Source organism: Myxine glutinosa, unplaced genomic scaffold (assembly GCF_964187855.1).
Source record: "Myxine glutinosa unplaced genomic scaffold, kmMyxGlut1.1 SCAFFOLD_2166, whole genome shotgun sequence".
Classification (NCBI taxonomy): Eukaryota; Metazoa; Chordata; class Myxini; order Myxiniformes; family Myxinidae; genus Myxine; species Myxine glutinosa.
This window is the reverse complement of record NW_027618261.1, coordinates 23114-48053: the sequence shown is the minus strand read 5'-3', so window position 1 is coordinate 48053 and position 24940 is coordinate 23114. Positions and strand designations below refer to the sequence as shown.

Sequence of the window (24940 nt, the reverse complement as noted above, 5' to 3'; positions counted from 1 at the left end):
GACGTGGTCATACCATAAAACCGCTCGGTAAATAACATCCAAGCCACGTCTGTAACAATATAGATGATGTTTAATGATGTTTATATTGGTTTTGGGTCATCCTTTCCGCATATCTCGTGGGATTGTAAGTTGGAGAGACTGCCATGATGGCGGGGAGCGAGGAGGTTGGAATTCTCTAAAGCAGGGATTCAACCCGTGTCCTTATAAAAGGTCTTTGTCCGAGGTCACAGAGTTCGATCGGTGCAGCCGTTTGTGCGGCACCCGGGAAAACAACATTGTCACAATGAGAACATCGTCACAATGAACGTTATGCGAACCTGGTGTTGGGCTAGCGGCTAGGGTGCCGGCTTAGGATCCTAGGATCCTGGGTTCGAATCCCGGTCAATCGCTGAATTAACGCCAGGGGGGTTGACTCAGCCTGTCATCCTTCCGAGGTCGGCAAATTTGAGTACCAGTTCATTGGTAATTCCCTGCTTGTCGTTAAAGGCGGCAAAAAGGGTTGGCGTCAGGAAGGGCATCCGGCCGTAAAACATTGCTTCAAAAAGGGGACCGAAAAACAACAACAACCACAGTTCCCGAAAAAGGCCAACCCCCGCTTGCGGGGAAAATGGCCTCTAAAAGGTGGTTTTTTTATACCCCTCAGGGTTAAAGGTCAAGGTCTTACACCCCTATGAGCACAAAACCATTTAGGTTTTTCTCCATTTTTACTGCCAATGTCCAAGCTGTATCTCGGATCAGACCAAGATGTTCGGAATAAAATTTTGCATCAATAATGGGAATAAAAGGTACACAGGGTTAAATTAATTTGACCTTGACCTAATTATAGAGGGGAAAAAAGCCTTTTTTTTTTTTACCATAATCACCTAATTTTTGTCCAATCGGAACAAAATTGCCCTCTCTAGATACCCTCAAGAAAGGTACATTTACGCTTAATTTAGATCATACCCCTCCAAGTTAAAGGTCAAGGTCAAATGGCAGTCTGAAATAAAAGCACGTTGTATTTGTAATCACTCAATTTTGCCAATGCGGAATCTCAAAGACGGCTTGGCCTTCCAAGATGTTTTTGCATTATAATAGTGTACCTGCACTGTAGTTGTTTACCTGATATTCGATTAGTGCCCTTGACCTGTTTTTTGGGGATTATGAGCTAATTAACAAATAACACCTTTTTGATCATAACTTGGGGGTGTGAAGGTGTTCATGCACTTGGCATCACAGCCAGTGATGTCAGGGCCGGCTAGTAGTCATGGGCGAAAAATTGAAAAGGAGTAGTCTCCAAGTGAACCGCAGCGCACTTAAGTCAACCTCACCTCCATGTAGGTGCACTCCAGAAACTAACACCTTGCGGTGTTAGACAGACGAGGAAATTATGTATCAATCTGGCTAAGGGAAGGAAAACCCTTGAAATAAACCTGCAGCAGAGGGCCAACAACCCGCTCAGTTCAAAACTATTGTTACAGAAACTGCAAACGAAACTCAAATACCAGCTGATGCTGGTGAGGTTATGGTGAGGTGACGGTCCAAATATCGGAGGATGATGACATCAGGTATGTGAGGAGAACAGTGGAAAAAGAAAAAAAGAGACAGGATGGAGATCATGGAATGAAGCCAGGCCGATAGCCAGAAACAGGGCAGACCGGAAGGTATGCACAGCAGCCTTATGGGCCACTTGACCTGAAGAGGATAGATAGATAGATATATAGGTAGATAAATACATCAACAACAAAAAAAAACAACCACCTTTAGAGGCCATTTTTCCCCACAGAGCAGGGGTTGGCCTTTTTCAGGCACCGTGGTCCCCTTTTTGAAGCAATGTTTTATGGATCAGCCCTTCCTGCCGCCAACCCTGTTGGTGGCTTTTTGTGACACACAGGGACTTACCATTGAACTGGTACTCAATTTGCCGACCTCGGAAGGATGACAGGCTGAGTCAACCCCCCTGGCGTTAATTCAGCGATCGACAGGGATTTGAACCCAGGATCCCAGGATCCCAAGCCGGCACCCTAACCGCTAAGCCAACACCAGACTTAGGTAGATAAATAGATCATACCTTGAATAATTTTCCTCCCAGTTTCATAATGTTGACTTTTATGAATGGATTGTAGATGTGGACACATTTTCTTAATTTATACGTTATCCCTAAATGTTGAGGGTAAAGGCCAAATGGCGGTCCAAAAAAATATGGCCATCATTGGATCGCGGTGCCGGGGGAGGTTAACCCTTGGCGATCGTTTTGTGATCGCATATACACTATATGGCCAAAAGTATGCGGACACCCCTCCTAATTAGTGGATTTCACTGTTTCAGCCACACCCATTGCTGACAGGTATACATAATCAAGCACACAGCGATGCAATCTCCATAGACAAACTTTGGCAGCAGAATGGGCCATACTGAAGAGCTCAGTGACTTTCAACGTGGCACCGTCATAGGATGCCACCTTTCCAACAAGTCAGTTTGTCAAATTTCTGCCCTGCTAGAGCTGCCCTGGTCAACTGCAAGTGCTGTTATTGTGAAGTGGAAACATCTAGGAGCAACAACAGCTCAGCCGCGAATTGGAAGGCCACACAAGCTCAATGAACGGGACCGCCGAGTGCTGAAGCACTTAAAAATCACCTGTCCTCGGTTGCAACACTCACTACCGAGTTCCAAACTGCCTCTGGAAGCAACGTCAGCACAACAACTGTTCGTCGGGAGATTCATGAAAAGGGTTTCCATAGCAGCCGCACACAAGCCTAAGATCACCATGCACAATGCCAAGCGTCAGCTGGAGTGTTGTAAAGCTCGCCGCCATTGGACTCTGGAGCAGTTGAAACGTGTTCTCCGGAGTGATGAATCACGCTTCACCATCTGGCAGTCCGACGGATGAATCTGGGTTTGGCAGATGCCAGAAGAACACTACCTGCCCGAATGCATATTGCCAACTATAAAGTTTGGTGGAGGAGTAATAATGGTCTGGGGCTGTTTTTCATGGTTCAGGCTCGGCCCCTTAGTTCCAGTGAAGGGAAATCTTAACGCTACAGCATACAATGATATTCCAGACGGTTGTGTGCTTCCAACTTTGTGGCAACAGTTTGGGTAAGGCCCTTTCTTGTTTCAGCATGAAAATACCCCCATGCACAAAGCGAAGTCCATACAGAAATGGTTTGTCGTAATCGGTGTGGAAGAACTTGACTGGCCTGCACAGAGCCCTGACCTCTACCCCAACAAACACCTTTGGGATGAATTGGAATGCAGACTGCGAGCCAGGCCTAATCGCCCCACATCAGTGCCCAACCTCACTAATTCTCTTGTGGCTGAATGGAAGCAACTCTCCGCAGCAATGTTCCAACATCCAGTGGAAAGCCTTCCCAGAAGAGTGGAGGCTGACATAGCAGCAAAGGGGGGACCAACTCCATATTAATGCCCATGATTTTGGAATGAGATGTTCGACGAGCACATACGGGTGTGATGTTCGAGTATCCACATACTTTTGGCCATGTAGTGTATCTAGTTATATGTGCAGTTGCAACAGTCAGAATTATTAGTTATATGACATATCTGCAAGTGCTGTTTAAATTACAAACACCACTAATAATATATCCAGCCCACAGTAGGTTTAACAATAGCCGTTACAACCCTCGGACAAGAAAAGGTTCCACACCTCTGCTCCACGATATCCTACTAACGCTTATATGTTCTGTGTATCATACAAATGAGAAAATTCAAAAACAATCTCCCAACAGTCTCCAAAACTCTCAGTAAGTAGCTTACCTTTAGTTTCTTGGGAATGCTGGGAGGAAGGACGCCATCACAAAGCAGATTACGTAGCAGACGAATGACAAAGTCCTTGCAGAGAAACACATTGATAAAGCCTAAGGACAGAAAACCTTCTGTGAGAAAAAGTATTTGGCATATGAGGAAAGAAAGTGGATTTTCAAACATTGCAAGTTTAACCTGGTACAAAATGATAGATAATCAAGAAATATTGAGTCCAGTTCCACTTTATGGTGACCTGAGGAGACAGCAAATTTATTGAAAGAGTAAATAGAAAAGATAAACTTGAAAAAAACAAAAAACTTAGTATGCTCAAACTTTATGTTAACGACGATGGTGGGCCAATTTAATATAAGCCAATCAAGAAAGGCCGAAAGAAAAGGGGAAAAAGGAAGAGAGAGGGCAATGATAGTACATCAGCAAAATGAGGGGGGGGATACTGCTTTTCTGTGTAGAATGATGGTCATTTAGAAAAGTAGTTATGAAGAACAGGTACCTGGTCCTGCGATCTCTGTCTTATCAATGATGTCATTACTCAGAATACGAGAAGAAATGGCCTGTGCAACATCTCGAGGAGACATTGGCTTCCCTCCAGCTTTGAGTTGCTGCAATGTCAAAATAAAAGTATAAATATTGATAAAGCAGATGTAACAAAAAAAAATTCTTATTAATATAATAAATAGATGGTTCATAAAAATATAATAAAAATAATAATATAATAAATAGATTCCCCCTCCCCCCCTAAAAGAAAAGATCAGATTTCATTGCAAATTGATGGAAAAAAAAAAAAACGTTTCACCGAACCTGTGCAATTGCCATGGAACTGTTGTGCTGATAATCTCCAAAGCGGGCCTGCTGTGAAGGTGCCACGACTACTGGAGGGTCAACGAGGTCAGGAAAGGCCTGGGCTGTTGCTTGGTTAAATATGTCATGCAATCTCCTGTTTATGTTCACCATCCCAGATTTCATCGCCTTGCCTATATTCATTCCTTTCTCTTCTTCCTGTTGCAGGCACTGTGGACAAAAAGATGGAAATAATGCCTTGTCACAATAACCTGCTGAAATTGTGACTGATAAACCGGATCTGGATCAATACATCGTGAAGCAAACAAAGTACACAGGATTCAATTTTGGATCTGTTCATCATGAACTACCTACACAAAAGCACCTTCAGAGGTCAGTGGCAGTTAGAGGCAAGTCAGACCCTTCTAAAATAAAAAATTTTTAAAACCCGCAAAGATTGAAAGACAAGACAAGTGAAAGACAAGAACTACACTCGGTAGAGTGCATACCTCCGCCAGGCTGAAAAGTTTACATTTAGTTTCTAACTGATAAACCGGATCTGGATCCAGACATGAACCAAAATCTAGTCGGCTTGTTATTGTCACCTAACCAACTCGTCCACCTAGTTTTGTCACAACTCATCCAAACCTTTTTCAAATATTATGCCATATATCGTTTTTGGCCCCATCACTTAATGGTGAAGAATCACTTTAGAATTCCAGTATCCAGATCTTCACCAAAATCTAATCCATTCATCCTTGTCAAGCACACAACCTGCCCACCAAATTTCATACGAATTTGCCCATAATGTTTTGAGATAGTCACATACATTCGCAAAAAAACCCCCCAAAAAATCACAAAAACATTCATTCACATTCACAAAAACATTCATTCACATTCACAAACATTCACAAAAAAAATTCAGAACGATTGCTTCAAAACAGTGGACAAAAATTGTGCGACACACAAACAGACACGACAGAGCAACATACTTTACAAAATTATTTTGCCAAGTAATAAACACAAATTCACATTTCTAGTTCAGATGTACAGATATTCACCAACCCGCTTGAGATGCCGCAAGCGGTACTTAAGCTTGGTATTTTCTTCAGCGAGTCCGTCAGCTGCCTTGCTTAATCCACTAACCGCACTATCACGCAGCACAACCATTTCTCGCTGCAGAATAAGAGCTTCTTCTTCCTGCAGTTGGCCATGGAAAGAGCATCCTATTTACAATGCAGACTCAGTCACAATTCTTCTGACACACAGTAAAATCATAATATTGTTACGGTGCGTGCAATGGTCCGTCCGGTTGCCCGGTCCGAACCCGGCAAATCACATAGCGACCACATCCTTCCCCCACCGCAAAGATTCCCGGTCGGGTCCCCGCACCCAACGTCGTGTTACTGTACTGATTGGAATCCCTATGCTGGGTGAGTAATTGCCGTGGTGAACAGGGGACAGATCTTGTAGTTTGGCCGAGCAACCAGTGTCCCATCTTACTGAACTCTTAGCGTTTCACAACCACGCCAATCTTTTTAATCAAACAGATTCCACCCCAAGCCACCAGATGGCACCGCCGTGAGCGAGCAGGATGAGTAAAGACCAAGTCGATTTCAACAATTACATTTGTGTGGTGTAAAGAACAAAAGCACATATGTACAGACAACGATCGTAATTCATAATGAATCATCCCAAATTGGACAGACACTTGTCTCCTGGTGGCGAGCAGTCGTGGTCGGGTGCAATAGGTCATAAAGTTGAGTTTCAGTTTGATTTCATAGGAACTCGCAGGGCTGTGGGGGCTGAAAGGCCTGATCATACAATTATATTTGCACAGTGAAAACTATGTAGGATGAGCAGGTCATGAATTGATGATAAACATTCCATTCGTTTTTGTCCCCAGTGAAAGGACTCTAAAACCCTTTTACACTCTAAAAGGGTCTAAAAGGTTATAAAGGGTCTAAGAGGTCTAGAGGGTGTAAGGATCTAAAGGGGTCGAAAGTGTTGATATTGGGTCTTCTATGTTTATGATCTGCGGAGGCTTCTATGTTTAAGCATTCATAATTGTACGCACAATTTTTCACCACGAGCAAGCTGCTCAATCTGAATTAATTTTTATCGTACCAGCTCACAAACTTTCTCGTCAAAACAGATCTACATGTCCTCTCCGATGTCAACACACTTTTGGATACTACAGAAATCACAAACAACTGAACAGCGTTGTTATACATTCCAATGTTCGCTCAACATGCAACACGAGTGGCTGACTTTCCGTAAGCTCAGATAGCAAGTGATTAATAGCATTTGTTCTTATCGCCTGGCGTGCTTTTGCAGGAAGGAACAACCAATCAATTTCAAGTACTTTTCTGTAAACCTGGTGGCAATTTCGTTGAAAAAGGGAGTTTTGGACATTTCTCGACTGATCTTTGTTCACCCGGTTCCTTACTGGTTTCTTTCTCGAACTTCCAGTGGACTCCTTGTTTACCACTTGCTGGCTATTGTTACGGATTCGTCACTTCCGCTGTTGTGGTTTTCACCCACTTGACATATTTCTGATATTATGTACTATTATTATTCTCAAAAGGATTATTATTCAGGAACAGCTATCTTAAGTTAAAAAGGTTAACTTAAAATGATACAGGAAACCGAACCGGAAGACGAGGAGGTGAAGAGGAAGAGGCAGCGCGAGCAAAGTTGGAGAAGACGTGTGACGTCAAGGCTCCATAGCGAGGCTGGTCTACCGAAAGTCGCGAGGGAATTTTGAGTTCCTTGAAGGGACATCCGGCGATAGGAATTATCGCTGGAGTGGAAAATCTGCGTAGTCAGATTTGGGCGCTGAGATTTCGACGAATCCTCGCCGAGTCGCATCGGCTCAAGTAAGAGCCGTCGGCCATTTTGAACACCGCGCTTCGGACACCTACAAAGGTTTTGCCTCGCGTAATCTTCACCCCAACATCCTACCGTTTGTCGGGGATGTGTGTGTGCGACCGCTTCGTCTCCAATTACATTGCGGTTCGCTGAGTGAGCGGTGAAGGTGCCCCTCTGAAGGGCGCCGTTGTACAGTTTCGGCGGGGCGATCACCATTGTCAACTGTACGCGATTCGAATATCGACTGGAGAGCGAGATTCGGGCTTCGACTGGATATCGTTATAGCGACCGCTGGAGCGAATCACATTCGCCTTGGGAAAAGTTATAGAGACATTGAGGAGTGTCCTTTCACTCGCTGGGAGCGCTGTGAGTTATCTGACTTTATTGATGGTATGGAGTGCACTCTTAATTGCCATTTGTTGTACCGTTATTCCTGTGTGATTTTCAATATATTATTTGTTCATTTATAATCATTGGTGTGGTTTCACTATTGATTTCTAACACAGAGTAACATATTTTTCTGCCGTGGCTCCTCTCGGGGCTCGGAGGTGTACCGAGACCAGGAGATCGTAGAGGAACACGTAACACTATTATTCACGTGGAAATACATTGGGGATACTTCTCTTTGTGGATTTTCTCCCACAGTGAACTCCATCTTGTTTAGCACTTATACAACCTATTCTCTGCATGCTTGTGCTTATTCTACTGCAGAGTATTTACTCTTCCACACTGTTTATGTTAACCTAAGGCTTTCATCTTTTTTCCCTTGGCGACTTAATGTCTCACGACGCATCTTCATGGTGTGGCCTTTGGCATATTTCCACGATTCTCACAGACTTGTTTGTTTCCGTTTCGCGGTTTCCTGGAGCTTATTTTGAACTTGCAGCTTACTTTCGCATGTTGTATTTTGTACATAAGGTACTTTCAACTTTGCTTTGAATGGGAATATAGTAGTCAAGGAACTTTAGACTGTTCCACATGACTTACTATCAGCCATGATTTTTCTTGGGCAAATCACATTTCAAAGTTGGCCTCCAAAGCCAGCCGTCGACTGGGCATCCTCCGTCGTACAAAATCCTTCCTTGGCACACCTGAACTCCAATCCACGTACAAGGCCTTCGTCTGCAGCTTCATGGAGTACTGCTCTCTCCTCTGAATTAGCTGCCCTGCCTCACATCTTGCTCAGCTTGACACCATGGAAACAAAGGCTTTTTAAGATTATTGGAATCTTCCACGATGAAGATGAGTCTATCGGCCTATCACTTTGCCATCACAGACAGGTCAGTGGTCTCTTTCTTCTCCCGCCTCCTATCTGGTCTTGCACCCTCTGCTCTTTCCATACTTTTTCCCCCTCCCCTCCGTTTTCTGCAAGGCACACACAGTCCCACCATTAACCCCCTCCTGGTTCAACTACCTAAATACAGAATCACTGCTCACCTCCATTCATTCGTTCCTCTTTTCTCCTACATGTGGAACCAATTTCGACATTCTCTCCAATCCCATTCCTCCCTCCAGGTCTTAAAGACAGCTGTTCACCATCTCAGATCATCCCCAATCCAAAACCATGATATTTTCTACCCTCGTTATCCCTCCCCCACCCGCAGTGCCTCCTCCTTCAAAATTTCCAGTTTTCCTTCCTGAAAGTCTCCTTCTGTATCCATATTGTCCACCATATGCATCCTCTCCTGCACCACAACCATTGTTTGTCCAAGTCTGCCTCTATCTTGGCCTTCAACTCTGCTGTTGGTGTTTTGCCCCTCTTTGAACTCATTTTGTCGTGTTGTTTCCTGATCTATTCAGTGTACTAGTACTAGCTCTTCCACGAGTCTCGACTATGTATCCCCCCCCTCCCCCCAAAAAAAAAAAAAATCAATACATCATCAAGACACCTGCGTGTCTCATCACGAGTAACCACATCATAATGGACACCTCCAGCATTGTGGATTTAAATCACACGTTTGTGGATTGCTACTGAACCACAACAGCATACCAGTGCTATAATTATGCCATTTCCAAACAGATTGATGCGATTTGGGATCTCGTCCGCTCATATGGTACACATTTATGGTGGTTTGCAATAGTGAATCTGCAATAATTACCTCCAATTTTTTAGCGTGTTGATCAACAGTGATCCTTTCATCCAAATATGGACTTGCAGTGTCGCTATGTTCAAGCATGATACACAACAGCCTCTCAAATGATTTAACGGTGGTGTTTAGAGCCAGTAATAACATATGACAGGGCACAGAAAAAACAATTTCAGTCAGCACCAATGCGATGCGTGAACACCTATTAGACAATCTGAATGGTCATATTTAACTTCTCGCACAGGAGTTTGGAGCCATCAAGGCATCAAGCCATCAAGGCACATCATGCTTTGCCATTGTAAGTTAGGTGGGACATACATAATCTGCGGTTCTGAACTTGCAGCACCAATCATCTCACATTTTGTGCTAACGTTCTGCTCCAGCATAGTATCTTCTCACATTTGTGTCCCACTTTCTTGTCCAACATAGTACCTCTCGCTCAGGGCGGCCGAGCGCCAGAATGGACCCCAGGGTAATACTAGGTGTCAGGCCCTCTTCGCCCAGTCCCCCTTCAAAAAATATATATATATATTTTTAAACAGTACGACCCTCCCAGTCCCTCGAAAGTAAACTACCGTGGGAACAATTCACATCTATCTATAATTCCAGTAATCTCTGTGTGTATGTATGTATGTATGTATGTCTGTATGTCTGTGACCGCTGTTTCTCGACAACCACGGGTCCGATATACTTTAAACTTGCCAGGTATATTGCTGGGGACCCGAGGATGTGCCTTTTCAAGGTTTCATATTAATCGGACAAGTAGTTACCGAGCTATGTCCAAAAAACGATTCAACCAATCAGAGAGCAGCGAGCTATCACGTGTGCCGAACGTGCCGAACAGACTCTGCCTCGGACGGCACATTTGAGAGCGTATTCATTTATTTCACGTTGGCAAACTATGTTGGCGTTAAACTATGTTTTAAAACTAATTAAAACTAATTTGCGATTCTTTCGCTTTCCTGCGCGTTTGTGCACGCTATGGCGATTTATTTACCAAACTCCGCAAGCCGTTCGCTTTGGACCAAACCATTTCATGTAAATAGAGGGGGGGGATTGTCACCGTACTCGCAAGCCGTTCGCTTTGGACCAAACCATTTCATGTAAATAGAGGGGGGGGGATTGTCACCGTACTCGCAAGCCGTTCGCTTTGGACCAAACCATTTCATGTAAATAGAGGGGGGGGGGGGGGATTGTCACCGTACTCGCAAGCCGTTCGCTTTGGAGCAAACCATTTCATGTAAATAGAGGGGGGGGGGATATAATTTTAGATATATATATAGTACGGGCATGCCCTAGTAATGATAATTGAAGTAATGATGTAAATGAACACATGACACATGAATATTGGCCACACCTCATCCATATGAAATGGGTTAAGAAACGAATCCGTTCATCTCCGCGTAAGTGCCATACAGAGGTTTCCGTATTTTTGTCGTCAGAAAGACATAGCATGTTTAAGGGAAATTGAGGTGTTATTCACTCATTCGTATATGCGGATGTAGATTGTTCCCACGGTAGTTTATTTTACGAGGGAGGGTATTACTGCCCATGGCAATGGTATGCCAGTGAATCAACCCAAGTGGCTTGGAGGGAGACAAAATAAAGCTGCCCATGGTGTTTGCTCGTCACAATCATTATATGAAACCAAAAAAAATTGAAGGAATAATTACAGGCCCCTATTCGGTCCGGGTCATGGGGTGCTCCGCCCCCCCCCCCCCCCCACCACCCCATCCCACCCTCTCACGGCGCCCCTGCTCTCACCTGGCATTGGGATCCGACGTTTTGGTCCAACACGCTACCGATCACCTCACATTCGGATCTTATATTGTGATCAGATGCAGCTTCAATCACCTCAAGCTCAGTTCCTACATTTTGGTTAATCAGCCGATCAGAATTTTGTTCAGTCGATCCACGTGCTTGGCAGAACGTTTACTAGCCAGAAAATTACAAAGTCTCAGATGTTTCTTCTGACGTGTGGGACGCGGCATGATTTGGACAGACAAACAGCTGTGAGAGGGAAATGAAGAAATTCCTTGCCTGCAGTCCTGGTGCACCCTCTAACATAATGACTAATGTATAATACTAACGACGACGGCAATAATCGCTTCATAGATGGCGCTTCAGTTTTACCAGTTAATGCAGGCTCAACATTCCTCTTTGGCGACTGCACAACAACGAACTGTCCACGTTGTAGTCAGATTTTTCAACACGGCGCAGGCACTGCGTGATATATTTCAGCACGGCGAAGTGACTCGACGAAAACTGATGCCGGATGACACCGACGATCGTGTCAGCGATATGTTAAGGGAGCACTGTTGAGTTGACAAATGACAGACGAATCGTGATTATCTGGGAAGATGCATAAGCTGATCAGCAGGGCAATCACGATTTCTAGCCTAATCGGTGTGATTTTAAAAAAAAAAAAGCGGCCTTTTATTCAGCTGGAAAGTATTGATTGCTCAAGGTTTTTTATTTCCAGCTCGGTTTGCTGTTTTTTGACAATGGAAACACCAAAAGCCATGTACTGGTTTTCAACTGTAAATAATGGTTTCAAAAATTCTGTCAAAAAATGGTTTCATCCAGTTCGAAATTCTGTCAAAGAATGGTTTCATCCAGTTCGAGATTCTGTCAAAGAATGGTTTCATCCAGTTCGAGATTCTGTCAAAGAATGATGGTTTCATCCAGTTCGAGATTCTGTCAAAGAATGGTTTCATCGGGTTCGAAATTCTGTCAAAGAATGGTTTCATCCAGTTCGAGATTCTGTCAAAGAATGATGGTTTCATCCAGTTCGAAGTTCTGTCAAAGAATGGTTTCATCCAGTTCGAGATTCTGTCAAAGAATGGTTTCATCCAGTTCGAGATTCTGTCAAAGAATGGTTTCATCCAGTTCGAAATTCTGTCAAAGAATGGTTTCATCCAGTTCGAGATTCTGTCAAAGAATGGTTTCATCCAGTTCGAGATTCTGTCAAAGAATGATGGTTTCATCCAGTTCGAGATTCTGTCAAAGAATGGTTTCATCGGGTTCGAAATTCTGTCAAAGAATGGTTTCATCCAGTTCGAGATTCTGTCAAAGAATGATGGTTTCATCCAGTTCGAAGTTCTGTCAAAGAATGGTTTCATCCAGTTCGAAATTCTGTCAAAGAATGGTTTCATCCAGTTCGAGATTCTGTCAAAGAATGGTTTCATCCAGTTCGAGATTCTGTCAAAGAATGATGGTTTCATCCAGTTCGAGATTCTGTCAAAGAATGGTTTCATCGGGTTCGAAATTCTGTCAAAGAATGGTTTCATCCAGTTCGAGATTCTGTCAAAGAATGATGGTTTCATCCAGTTCGAAGTTCTGTCAAAGAATGGTTTCATCCAGTTCGAGATTCTGTCAAAGAATGATGGTTTCATCCAGTTCGAGATTCTGTCAAAGAATGATGGTTTCATCCAGTTCGAGATTCTGTCAAAGAATGATGGTTTCATCCAGTTTGAAGTTCTGTCAAGGAATGGTTTCATCCAGTTCGAAATTCTGTCAAAGAATGATGGTTTCATCCAGTTCGAGATTCTGTCAAAGAATGATGGTTTCATCCAGTTCGGAATTCTGTCAAAGAATGATGGTTTCATCCAGTTCGAAGTTCTGTCAAAGAATGGTTTCATCCAGTTCGAGATTCTGTCAAAGAATGATGGTTTCATCCAGTTCGAGATTCTGTCAAAGAATGATGGTTTCATCCAGTTCGAAATTCTGTCAAAGAATGATGGTTTCATCCAGTTCGAAGTTCTGTCAAAGAATGATGGTTTCATCCAGTTCGAGATTCTGTCAAAGAATGATGGTTTCATCCAGTTCGAAATTCTGTCAAAGAATGATGGTTTCATCCAGTTCAAAATTCTGTCAAAGAATGGTTTCATCCAGTTCAAGATTCTGTCAAAGAATGGTGGTTTCATCCAGTTCGAAGTTCTGTCAAAGAATGATGGTTTCATCCAGTTCGAGATTCTGTCAAAGAATGATGGTTTCATCCAGTTCGAAATTCTGTCAAAGAATGATGGTTTCATCCAGTTCGAAGTTCTGTCAAAGAATGATGGTTTCATCCAGTTCGAGATTCTGTCAAAGAATGATGGTTTCATCCAGTTCGAGATTCTGTCAAAGAATGATGGTTTCATCCAGTTCGAAATTCTGTCAAAGAATGATGGTTTCATCCAGTTCAAAATTCTGTCAAAGAATGATGGTTTCATCCAGTTCGAAGTTCTGTCAAAGAATGATGGTTTCATCCAGTTCGAGATTCTGTCAAAGAATGATGGTTTCATCCAGTTCGAGATTCTGTCAAAGAATGATGGTTTCATCCAGTTCGAAATTCTGTCAAAGAATGATGGTTTCATCCAGTTCGAAGTTCTGTCAAAGAATGGTTTCATCCAGTTCGAGATTCTGTCAAAGAATGGTTTCATCCAGTTCAAGATTCTGTCAAAGAATGATGGTTTCATCCAGTTCGAAGTTCTGTCAAAGAATGGTTTCATCCAGTTCGAGATTCTGTCAAAGAATGATGGTTTCATCCAGTTCGAAATTCTGTCAAAGAATGATGGTTTCATCCAGTTCGAAGTTCTGTCAAAGAATGGTTTCATCCAGTTCGAGATTCTGTCAAAGAATGATGGTTTCATCCAGTTCGAAATTCTGTCAAAGAATGATGGTTTCATCCAGTTCGAAGTTCTGTCAAAGAATGGTTTCATCCAGTTCGAGATTCTGTCAAAGAATGATGGTTTCATCCAGTTCGAGATTCTGTCAAAGAATGATGGTTTCATCCAGTTCGAAGTTCTGTCAAAGAATGGTTTCATCCAGTTCGAGATTCTGTCAAAGAATGGTTTCATCCAGTTCGAAATTCTGTCAAAGAATGATGGTTTCATCCAGTTCGAAGTTCTGTCAAAGAATGGTTTCATCCAGTTCGAGATTCTGTCAAAGAATGATGGTTTCATCCAGTTCGAGATTCTGTCAAAGAATGATGGTTTCATCCAGTTCGAAATTCTGTCAAAGAATGATGGTTTCATCCAGTTCGAAGTTCTGTCAAAGAATGGTTTCATCCAGTTCGAGATTCTGTCAAAGAATGGTTTCATCCAGTTCAAGATTCTGTCAAAGAATGATGGTTTCATCCAGTTCGAAGTTCTGTCAAAGAATGGTTTCATCCAGTTCGAGATTCTGTCAAAGAATGATGGTTTCATCCAGTTCGAAGTTCTGTCAAAGAATGGTTTCATCCAGTTCGAAATTCTGTCAAAGAATGGTTTCATCCAGTTCGAAATTCTGTCAAAGAATGGTTTCATCCAGTTCGAAATTCTGTCAGGATTTATTTGGTTTGCAACTCCATTTAAAGTGTGTAAAGGTTAAGGTCCTCTCAAGAGTCAACCACCCTTCGTTATCAAGTTACTATGTTATCTATACCACCCTGATGTTCAATATTTTTTATGCCCTTCCGTTTGCTTGACTCATGTCTTGTCCTAAACTCCATTCCCCCACACCCCCCGCACCCCCCCCCCCCCCCACGTTCCCGACACCTCCTTTTACACTTCCTAGCCATTCCTCCCCTCTTATGCCCTCCCTTCCTTCTCTTTCTGTATTTTTTGCTATGCCCCCGTAGCTGAGTGTTGTTGTAGTAGTAGTAGTAGTAGTAGTAGTAGTAGTAGTAGTAGTAGTAGTAGTAGTGGCGGTGGTGGTGGTGGTTTTGTTGGAAAGGCTATAGAGATTTGCGTTCAGAGCTCAGGCAAACATATCTCAAGATATGTTTCTGTCAATGGTTTCATGGTGAATTTCATGAAATTCAAAAGAATGGTTTCTGATTGTTTCTGTGCATTGTGGCACCTCTGGTCAGCTCAGCGCACTCCCACTCATCGACTACGTCATCACAGCAACGCACACGATCGCGCCTCCTATCTGCAAACCCTGGCAAAATCACCCAAGTTCATCCCCACCGTACAAAGCAACATCAAGTTCACTCTGTTCAATACCCGGTCCCTCAACAACAAAAGCCACATCCTGAACGACTGCATTCTGGACAATAAACTGGACTTTGTCTCACTGAAACCTGGCAACAACCTCTGGACTACTTCTCACTCAACCTCACTACACCCAATGGATATTCATACATCAATAAACCACGCTCAGAGGGCTGAGGTGGTGGAATTGCCGTAATTCACCGACAGGACATCAAGACCAGCCTCATCTCCATCTCATCTGCTCCATCATTTGAACACCTGGCTTTTAAACTCTCTGGTCACACACAGTCAGTCATGGCAGTCGTCTACCGCCCTCCCAAACCACACCCATCATTCCTGTCTGACTTCTCCTACTTTCTGACCCAGCTGTGTTCCTTCTCCCCCTCAATCCTCCTCCTCGGTGATTTCAATATCCACATGGACTCCACTGACTCCACAATAACCACTGACCTCACTGATTTACTCACCTGCTTTAACCTCACTCAACATGTCAACTTTCCTACCCATAACCATGGTCACATTCTCGACCTTGTCTGCTCTACTGGACTAATTTTGCACCATCTCTCTAGCTCCGACCTCACCCTCTCTGACCACTTAGCCATCACTATGACCATCAACATCCCCACCCCAGCACCAAGGCATTATCGCATTATCAACTTCCGTAAGCTAAACTCTCTTTCACCTACCTCATTCTCATCCACCCTCTCTGAAAAAATGTCCACTTCTCCCTTCGTTGACCTCCACACCCCTTCTGACCTCACTGACTACTACAACCACACTCTCTCCTTCTGCCTCGACCAGCTTGCTCCTGTAAAAACCAAAACAGTTTCTTTCACCCATTCTGCTCCCTGGTTTACCCCTGAACTCCGCCTGATGAAAACTCGTGCTCGCCAACTTGAAAGACTCCGCAATAAAACAGGTCTCACAATTCACTCCCAAGCCTACAAGGACCACCTGCAGCACTACAAAGATGCCCTCTCCCGTGCCCGCTCCGCCTCCTACTCTCAAATTATCCACTCTGGCTCCGGAAACCCAAAAGCACTCTTCTCTACAATAAACAAATAGTCAGGTTCACTATGTTTTTTCGTTCAAAATTTTGGTAGATTAGCAAAACTATACATTTTTGGAATATGCAGAGCATGAGGAATCCAAAAATTAATGTTTACATTTGCGTAGACACCTTTGCGAAAATGACACTCAGGACAGTGATGAAGATCTGTAAAAGCATATTCCTGAACGGTATAGACCTCGTAGATCCTGTGTATAGGACTTATAGTTCAATCTGATACTACCTATAACTTCCTATAACAACCTATAACTTCAACGGACTTGCAATATCATGTATTATGTAATACAGTTATATTACAAATATAAAGACAATGGTTTTCAATTACCTTTGTTTGTTGCTTTTCTATAATCCTGAGAACTATTTTGAGGCCTTCATTGGATTCCTTGACCCAGAAAATATAGGATTAGCATATTTAATTAAGTCTCTAGGTTGACTAGAAGCCGAGATCGTGCAAAATATGTATTTTATGGTGGCCATTTTCAAAATCCAAAATGGCGGCCATGCAGGTGTCTGTGCAAATGCCAACATTGATTTTCAGATTCTCCATGCTCTGAAGATTCCAAAAATGTACAGGTTTGCTAATCCCAAAATTTTGAAAGAAATTATATTTGTTAACATAGTGAACCTGACTATCTTCATCACTGTCCTGAGTGTCATTTTCGCAAAGGTGTCTACGCAAATGTAAACATTAATTTTTGGATTCCTCATGCTCTGAATATTCCAAAAATGTATAGTTTTGCTAATCTACCAAAATTTTGAACGAAATTATATTTGTTAACATAGTGAACCTGACTAAAACTCCTCAGCCCCCTGGACACCACCACCCAGTCATTCACAGTAGACAACTGCATCTCCTTCCTTTCATTCTTCCAAAGCAAAATTGACAACATATACAACAGCGTAACCACCACCGCACCTGCTCCCCCTCAAACCACCTGCCCCCCCCTTATCCTGCCAACCCCTTGTCTCAGTTCTCCCCAGTCTCCCCTACTGACCTCTCTGAACTCCTCATAGGAATGAAAACTGCCACCTGCACTCTGGACCCCATCCCCTCCAGCTTTGTCAAGGCCTCCCTTCCTGCTCTCTCTCCACTTATCACTGCAACAATAAACTCCTCCCTGTCTACAGGCATCATCCCACCATCCTTCAAAATTGCTGCTGTTACCCCCATTCTGAAAAAACCTGGACTCAACCCTGACACCCTAAATAACTTCAGACCCATCTCCAACCTACCCTTTCTGTCAAAAGTTTTGGAACGTGCTGTAGCCACTCAACTCAAACATCACCTCTTTGCCAATAACCTGTATGAAACATTCCAATCCGGATTCCACTCCAACCACAGTACTGAAACTGCTCTCCTCAAAATCACCAACGACCTTCTCCTCTCCTCTGATGCCGGCAACCTCAACATTCTCATCCTCCTCGACCTCAGCGCCGCCTTTGACACCATCAATCACACCATCCTCCTCACCCGACTTGAAACCACCTTTAACATTACCGGCACTGCCCTCTCTTGGATCAAATCTTACCTCTCTGACAGACGCCAGTTCATCTCGATCAATAACTGCAAATCCCCCACTGCTCCCCTCCCCCAAGGTGTCCCCCAAGGTTCAGTTCTCGGCCCCCTCCTCTTCATCCTGTACCTGTCCCCCCTTGGTCACTTAATCCGCCGTCATGGTCTCCAATTCCACTGCTTCGCCGATGACATCCAGCTTTTCATCTCCACCAAGTCAATCTCCACCGCCACCCACTCTATCCTGACAAACTGCATCACTGAAATAAAATCCTGGCTTCAAATCAACTTCCTCAAACTTAACTATGATAAATCTGAAATAATCATCATTGGCCCAAAAACGCTCACCAAATCCACCCATAACTTCGCCCTCAACATTGACGGTTTCCCAGTATCCACCTCCCCTCACATCCGGAATCTTGGCATCATCTTTGATCAAACCCTCTCCTTCGACAAATACACGAAACAAATCACAAAGACAGCCTTCTTTCACCTGAAAAACATCGCCCATGTCCGTCCATCCCTCTCCTCCACGGCTGCAGAAACCCTCATCCACGCCTTCATCACCTCCCGTCTGGACTACTGCAACAGCCTCCTCTATGGTTCACCCTCAATAATCATCAATAAACTCCAATACATTCAGAACTCCGCTGCCCGTTTACTCACCCATTCCCAGACCCGTGACCACATCACCCCCGTCCTTTATAAGCTTCACTGGCTCCCCATCCCCCAGAGAATCCAGTACAAAATCCTCCTCTTGACCTACAAAGCCCTCCATAACCTGGCCCCATCCTACCTGACTGACCTCCTCTCCAGACACACTCCCACCCGCAACCTCCGCTCTGCGGGCGCCAACCTCCTGTCCCCCCCCATCCAGACCAAATTCAGATCCTGGGGGGACAGGGCCTTCTCCATCGCTGCTCCCACCCTCTGGAACTCACTACCTCACACCATCAGAGACTCCTCCTCACTCACCACATTCAAAACATCACTCAAGACCCACCTATTCAACACTGCATTTAACATTTAACCCACAGCATTTAACCCCTGACTATCTCTTCTCCTTCTCCTTCCTTTTGCTTTGATTATTTACCTATTTATTTTTGTCTTTTTGCACTTGTTTTTTGTACTCTGTCAAAGCGTCTTTGGGCTTCTTGAAAAGCGCTATATAAAATAAATGTATTATTATTATTATTATTATTATTATTATTATATGTTCCCAGTTTAATGTCACTCAATTCCTCATCTCTGCAAGTCCATGGTTTGAACTACAGTAGACAAGGTAGAGCATTTTGAAGAGAAAGCACTACCAAGACAGATAAGGGGAAGGTAAAAGAACGCCAAAGAACACCAAAAAAAGAACGCCAAATAACACATTTATACAAATAAGAGCAAAGTATCTTGTGGGTAGACCCGACAAAGTGCATCATTTATAGTCCAGGTTTCCTTAAACTTTTGAACAGTGTTGCTATATTCTGCCGCCTTGTACTCCGAAATAATGCGTGAGCGTATTAAGCCCATCAGACCTACAGCACTGTGTTCCACCATATTTCTCTCAATTTTTGCCTTCCTGGTTTTATATATTGCCATTTTCCCACAGGCTAAAATAAAGTTAACAAGGAGATCTCGTGACTTGCTTAGTTTCTTTACCGGGTGCCCAATGATAAAAAAGTGTTGGAGAGAAGTGAAGCCAGAAGCACAGGAGAAGATTTTTCATCAGTAAGAACACTGGTTCAAGACGGTGGCATTGAAGGTATATGTGAAATATAGTTTCCCTTTAACCACAAAAGCAGCATTCCTCTGGAGAGTTAGTGAAATGGCGCATCATAGAACCAGAGCTCAGTGCACCATGTAGCAACCTCCAACTTAAGTCTGCCATCATTCTTGGCGTTGGGTAGAGATAGAGTGAATCCCAACGTGGATGAACAGTCGAAGGAAGTGGAAGAATCTCACGCCAGGGAGTATCTAGTCGGGTTGCAAGAGCTATATAATGGAGTGAGTGGATCACTAGCAGGTATATATTTTTCCTTGATAGCCCACAGAACGACATTTCCACTGTGCCAGGGGTCTTACTCATATTGTTTGCAGGTATTGGCTGAGAGCTCGCAACATCGTGGTCTGATTTTAAAATCCATGGAGTTACCGATGGACATCTGTCCAGATCCATCACACTCTTTGGGATTCTCCAGATATTCCAGACAATCGGGAGGCAAAGAGCTTTTGACCTCTTCAAGTATCCTGGAGGGGATCCTGATTGCCCTTAGGCCCATTTTCGCTGCAAGTTCCTTGGGTAAAATCAGCCTTCTCTTACCATCGTTCAAAAGGTCTCCCACTGTGGATATGCTACCAGCTAAGAGGTTCCTTCTTACTGAAAAGGAAGCCAGAGTTGGGCCCTGTAGAAGAGGGTTGAGAATGAGCGGTTCTTCTAACAGGTCCTTGCCTGGATAAGGAACTGTTCTTCGTACGTCGACTACATTCCAAGCCTTCAGCATTTCTTGATAAAAAAAGAGGCAATGTAGCACTAGACAGGCTCCGAGATGTAATGATGAAAAGATTCCTTTTGTACCCAAGATTGAGCACTTTGCTGAAGAAGTATGATGCCAGTGAGCACCATTGCGGTGCAGGGTTCACATGTAGGTAACGTTGTATGGTCTTCAGCCTGGATGCGTGGTAGTGGCTTCGAGGGCAGGGAAAAGACTGTCCACCTTCTGCAAAAGGCAAGCTCAGAATTCCCAGGGAAACCCAGTGTTTACCATTCCAAAAGTAGTCCAATAGCTTCTTTTTTTTTTTCTTTTTTCTTTTTTTTCTTTTTTTTTTTGTATACAAGATCGAGGCTCGTGAAGGAGCGAACATTTATCACACAGAAAGACAAACCGACAAACCGACACATAACCGACAAACCGACACATAAAACAAAAAGCATCGGGAGCGGTAGACAAGATGGGGAGAGAGGGGGAAGGACACAAACACAACATTTGAGAGCAGGAACCGAGAGACATGGAGACATCGAGAGAACTGTGGGAGGTAGAGGGCTTTGGGGGGGAGGCATAGGAAAGCGGGTGGGAGAGGCATAAAACATATGGACACTGCCAGGACTACCAGGAAAGAAGTTGGAATTACAAACAAGGTGGATCTGGGGTGAATTAGTGGGGGTAGAAAAGATCAAGGTTTTGGATGGGGGAAGATAAGAGATGGTGGTGAACAGCTGTTTTAAAGACCTGGAGGGAGGAGTGGGATTGAAGGGAGTGTGGGAGTTTGTTCCAGAGGCGGGAGAAAAGAGGAATGAAGGAGTGAAGGTGAGCAGAGAGCCGAGATTTTGGCAGTTTAACCATCAGAGGATTGCTGGCAGATCTTGTGCGACCTGTAGGAATATTTGGGGGACAGAGCACAGAGAGAGCTGGGGGAGCAAGGCCGGAGAGGAGTCAGTAGAAGACAGAAAGACCACCTACCTGCCTGCGGTGAGTGAGTGAAAGGCCCTCAGAGATAGCTTCATCGCGGGAGATTCCAATGATTCTGAAAGCTTTGGTTTCAACAGCGTGAAGCCGAGCTAGGTGTGAGGCAGGAGCACCAGCCCATAGGGGAGAACAGTATTCCATTGAGCTGCGGATGAAAGCCTTGTATGTGGTGAGGAGCTCAGGTGTGCCTAGGAAGGACTTTGCACGACGGAGGATGCCCAGTCGGCGACTGGCTTTGCAGGCCAGCTTGGAAATGTGGTTTTCCCAAGAAAGATCATGGCAGATAGTGAGACCCAAAAGCTTGAGCGACAGAACTTCTTGGAGAGGATTGTTGAGAAAGTAGATGGGAGGGTTGTCCAGTCGATCTTTTCGGAGAGACATAGTAAGAGTGTGAGATTTGTCAGGATTGAAAGACATGTTCCACTTGTTTGACCAGTCTGTGATTTTGTCCAGGTCTTCAGAGAGTGAGGAGGCTGCAGACTGCCGATCTGAGGGAAGAGGAATGGAGCGGCAGAGAGTGGAGTCATCAGCAAAGAGATAGAGAGGATTTTCCAGAGAGTCGGAGAGATCATTGATAAAGACCAGAAAAAGCACAGGGCCCAGCACACTGCCTTGGGGAACTCCAGCCTGAACAGGAAGGGGAGATGAGAGAAATCCATTCAGGGCCACACGTTGACTACGACCAGAGAGGAAGTCCGCAAGCCATGCATGGAGATTTCCATGGATACCATAGGAGTAGAGTTTGGTGAGCAGAGCTGGGTGCCAGACCGTATCGAAGGCACGTGATATGTCGAGGGAGACAGCTCTGATTTCCTGTTTGGCATTGAGGACCTCCATCCATTGTTGAGACAGGAGAAGCAGCATGTCCAGAGTAGAGTGACCTGGTCTGAATCCAAATTGATGATCAGAGATCAAGCCATTGGAGAAGAGGAAAGATTTCATATCCGAAGCAATGATGGATTCCATGACTTTGCTGATAATTGGGAGCAGGCTGATTGGTCTGTAGTTAAAAGGATCTGTTTTTGCACCTTTTTTGTGTAAAGCGGTAATGTTTGCTGATTTCCAGGATGCTGGCAGATGACCTTGAGCAAAAGATAGGGTGAAAAGAACAGAGAGAGGGTGAGATAGAGCGGCAGAGCAGGATTTTAGGACCCGTGGGCTGATGCCGTCTGGTCCAGTTGCAGAATCAGAGTCGAGGTTAGACAAAAACTCCTCCACCTTGTCAAGAGAGAAGGACACAGAGTCCAGGAGCAGTTGGGTTCGACTGGGAAAGGTGGGAACAGAGAGAGATGGGTTTGGGACTAAAGATTTTGAGGCAAACACAGAGTTGAGGCATTCGGCTTTGTCACGTGCGATGTCAACTGTGTGGCCATTTGAGGTAAGGGAGGGGATGGAGGGGGAACAAACACCAGAAACGGATTTGACCAGACGCCACCAGGATTTGGAGGAAGGAGACAGGTTTGAGAGTTCGTTCTTGAGTGAGGAGAGATAGTGCTTCCTGGCACTCCTGAGGGTAGACACACACTTGTTCCGAGCTTGGTGGAAGGAACTGAGATTGCCTTCAGTTGGATTAGCCTTCCAAGAGGCAAAGGCAAGTTGTTTCAGGGCAACTGCCTCACAACAAGATTCGGTGTACCATGGACGGGAGGAAGGGTAAGACAACTGAAGACGAGATGGGATTAATCTGTGCATGAGAGAGATCAGTTTGCTTTGGAAGAATTCCCAGGAAGAATTGATGTCAGAGGCAGTGGAGATGGGAGACCAATCCAGACGATTTATGGCTGCTTGAAGCCCGTCCCAGTCGGCCTGAGTGAAATGCCAGACTCTTCGACGCTGAGGAGGCTCTCTGAGAATGGCCAGAGAGATGTCCACTTTGACAAGCACATGATCAGAAGAACCGATTGGAGCAGAAGAAGAGCAGCAGACATTAGCAGGGAAGTTTGTCATAACCAAATCTAGAAGAGAAGAAACTCCATTGGCTGAGATCCGGGTCGGGAAATTGACAGATTGTGTCAATCCGAGTGAGTCACAGAAGTCCTTTGCTGAGGTGCCATGACTGGTGAGAGAGGAACCCACACCCAACCAGGTGGCATGACGACAGTTGAAGTCACCACATATGAGGAAGAGAGAGTTGGGATGAGTGGATAGAAGTTGGTCCATGTTGTCAGAGAGTGAAATGTAAATTGAGTCATCACTGTTTGGGGGACGGTACAGAACACATATGAACAAAAGGTGGGAGCGGAGAGGAAGCCGTAGCCAGAGGTACTCCTGGGGGTGAGGAGGAGAGAGGGCAGTGCAAGGAGAATGAGGAAGAGAGTTTTTGATAAAGATAGCCACCCCACCACCAGGACGAGGCTCAGGTCTATCATACCGGAAGAGGGAGTAACCAGGAAGAGATATTGAGGAATCAGAGACATCTTGAAGGAGGAAAGTCTCTGTTAAGCAGATCAAGTCTGGATTGTCAGAAGCAACCTGTATGGAGAGATCAGTCAGGTTTGAGCGAAGGCCCCGGATGTTTGAGGTCCATACCGTTAAAGAAGAGAGAGGGGGAGCATCGGGTACAGGACAGGGGAGGGGAGGAGTAGGGTAAGATGAAGGATGCGAGGGGGAGGTAGGGAGAGCAGTTGATAGTGTGTCAGAGATTACAGAAGAGTTCCAAGAAAGGGAAGGATGAGGAGGATGAAAGGTTTGGTGGTGAAGGGATGAGGCAGAGTGAGGGGTTGTTTGAGGGGGGGCATGGGACAGTGGAAGGTTGGGGGGGGGGGGGTGGAGGCATGAGATAGAAGGGAGACGAGGTGGGGAGGAGGCAACTTTGAGGAGGGGGGAGGAGGGAGAATTTGAGAGGAATGGTAAGGGGGGAGATTTGAATGGGAGGAGTTGGGGGGGAGTTTTGAAGGGGAGGAGTGAGGCGGGAGTTTAGGAGGGGAGGGGCAAGGGGGGAGTTTAGGAGGGGAGGGGCAAGGGGGGAGTCTAGTAGTGGAGGGGCAAGGGGGGAGTTTAGGAGTGATGGGGCAAGGGGGGGATTTGGAGGGGAGGGGCAAGGGAGGAGTTTATGAGGGGAAGGGCAAGGGGGGAGTTCAGGAGTGGAGGGGCAAGGGGGGGGATTTGGAGGGGAGGGGCAAGGGGGGACTTTAGGAGGGGAAGGGCAGGGGGGGAGTTCAGGAGTGGAGGGGCAAGGGGGGAGTTTAAGAGTGGAGGGGAAAGGGGGGAGTTTAGGAGTGTAGGTGCAAGGGGGGGGGATTTGGAGGGGAGGGGCAAGAGGGGAGTTTAGAAAGTGGATGATTAATGAAAGACGAACATTGATAACAAATTGGGTTTGTTGTGATTTTCAAGTTAGCAATCAGATTCAGAACGATGGAGGACGGATGGAATGAATGTGAATTTAGACCATGTAGTGAGGGAGACGTATAAGATATTGAATTTCTTTTTTTTTTGACGTGGAATGAGTT

General features: G+C 44.8%; 1 protein-coding gene across 1 annotated transcript in view; it reads right to left on the bottom strand.

The window, feature by feature from the left end:
- The window catches only part of LOC137427156 (arginine--tRNA ligase, cytoplasmic), a 72638-nt gene that overhangs the window by 29228 nt on the left and 18470 nt on the right, over window positions 1-24940 (bottom strand). Inside the window, 4 exon segments of the mRNA XM_078769351.1 lie at window positions 3754-3854; window positions 4253-4361; window positions 4561-4770; window positions 5605-5739. Coding sequence (XP_078625477.1) covers window positions 3754-3854; window positions 4253-4361; window positions 4561-4770; window positions 5605-5709 — 525 coding nt within the window. The 5' untranslated portion in view covers window positions 5710-5739.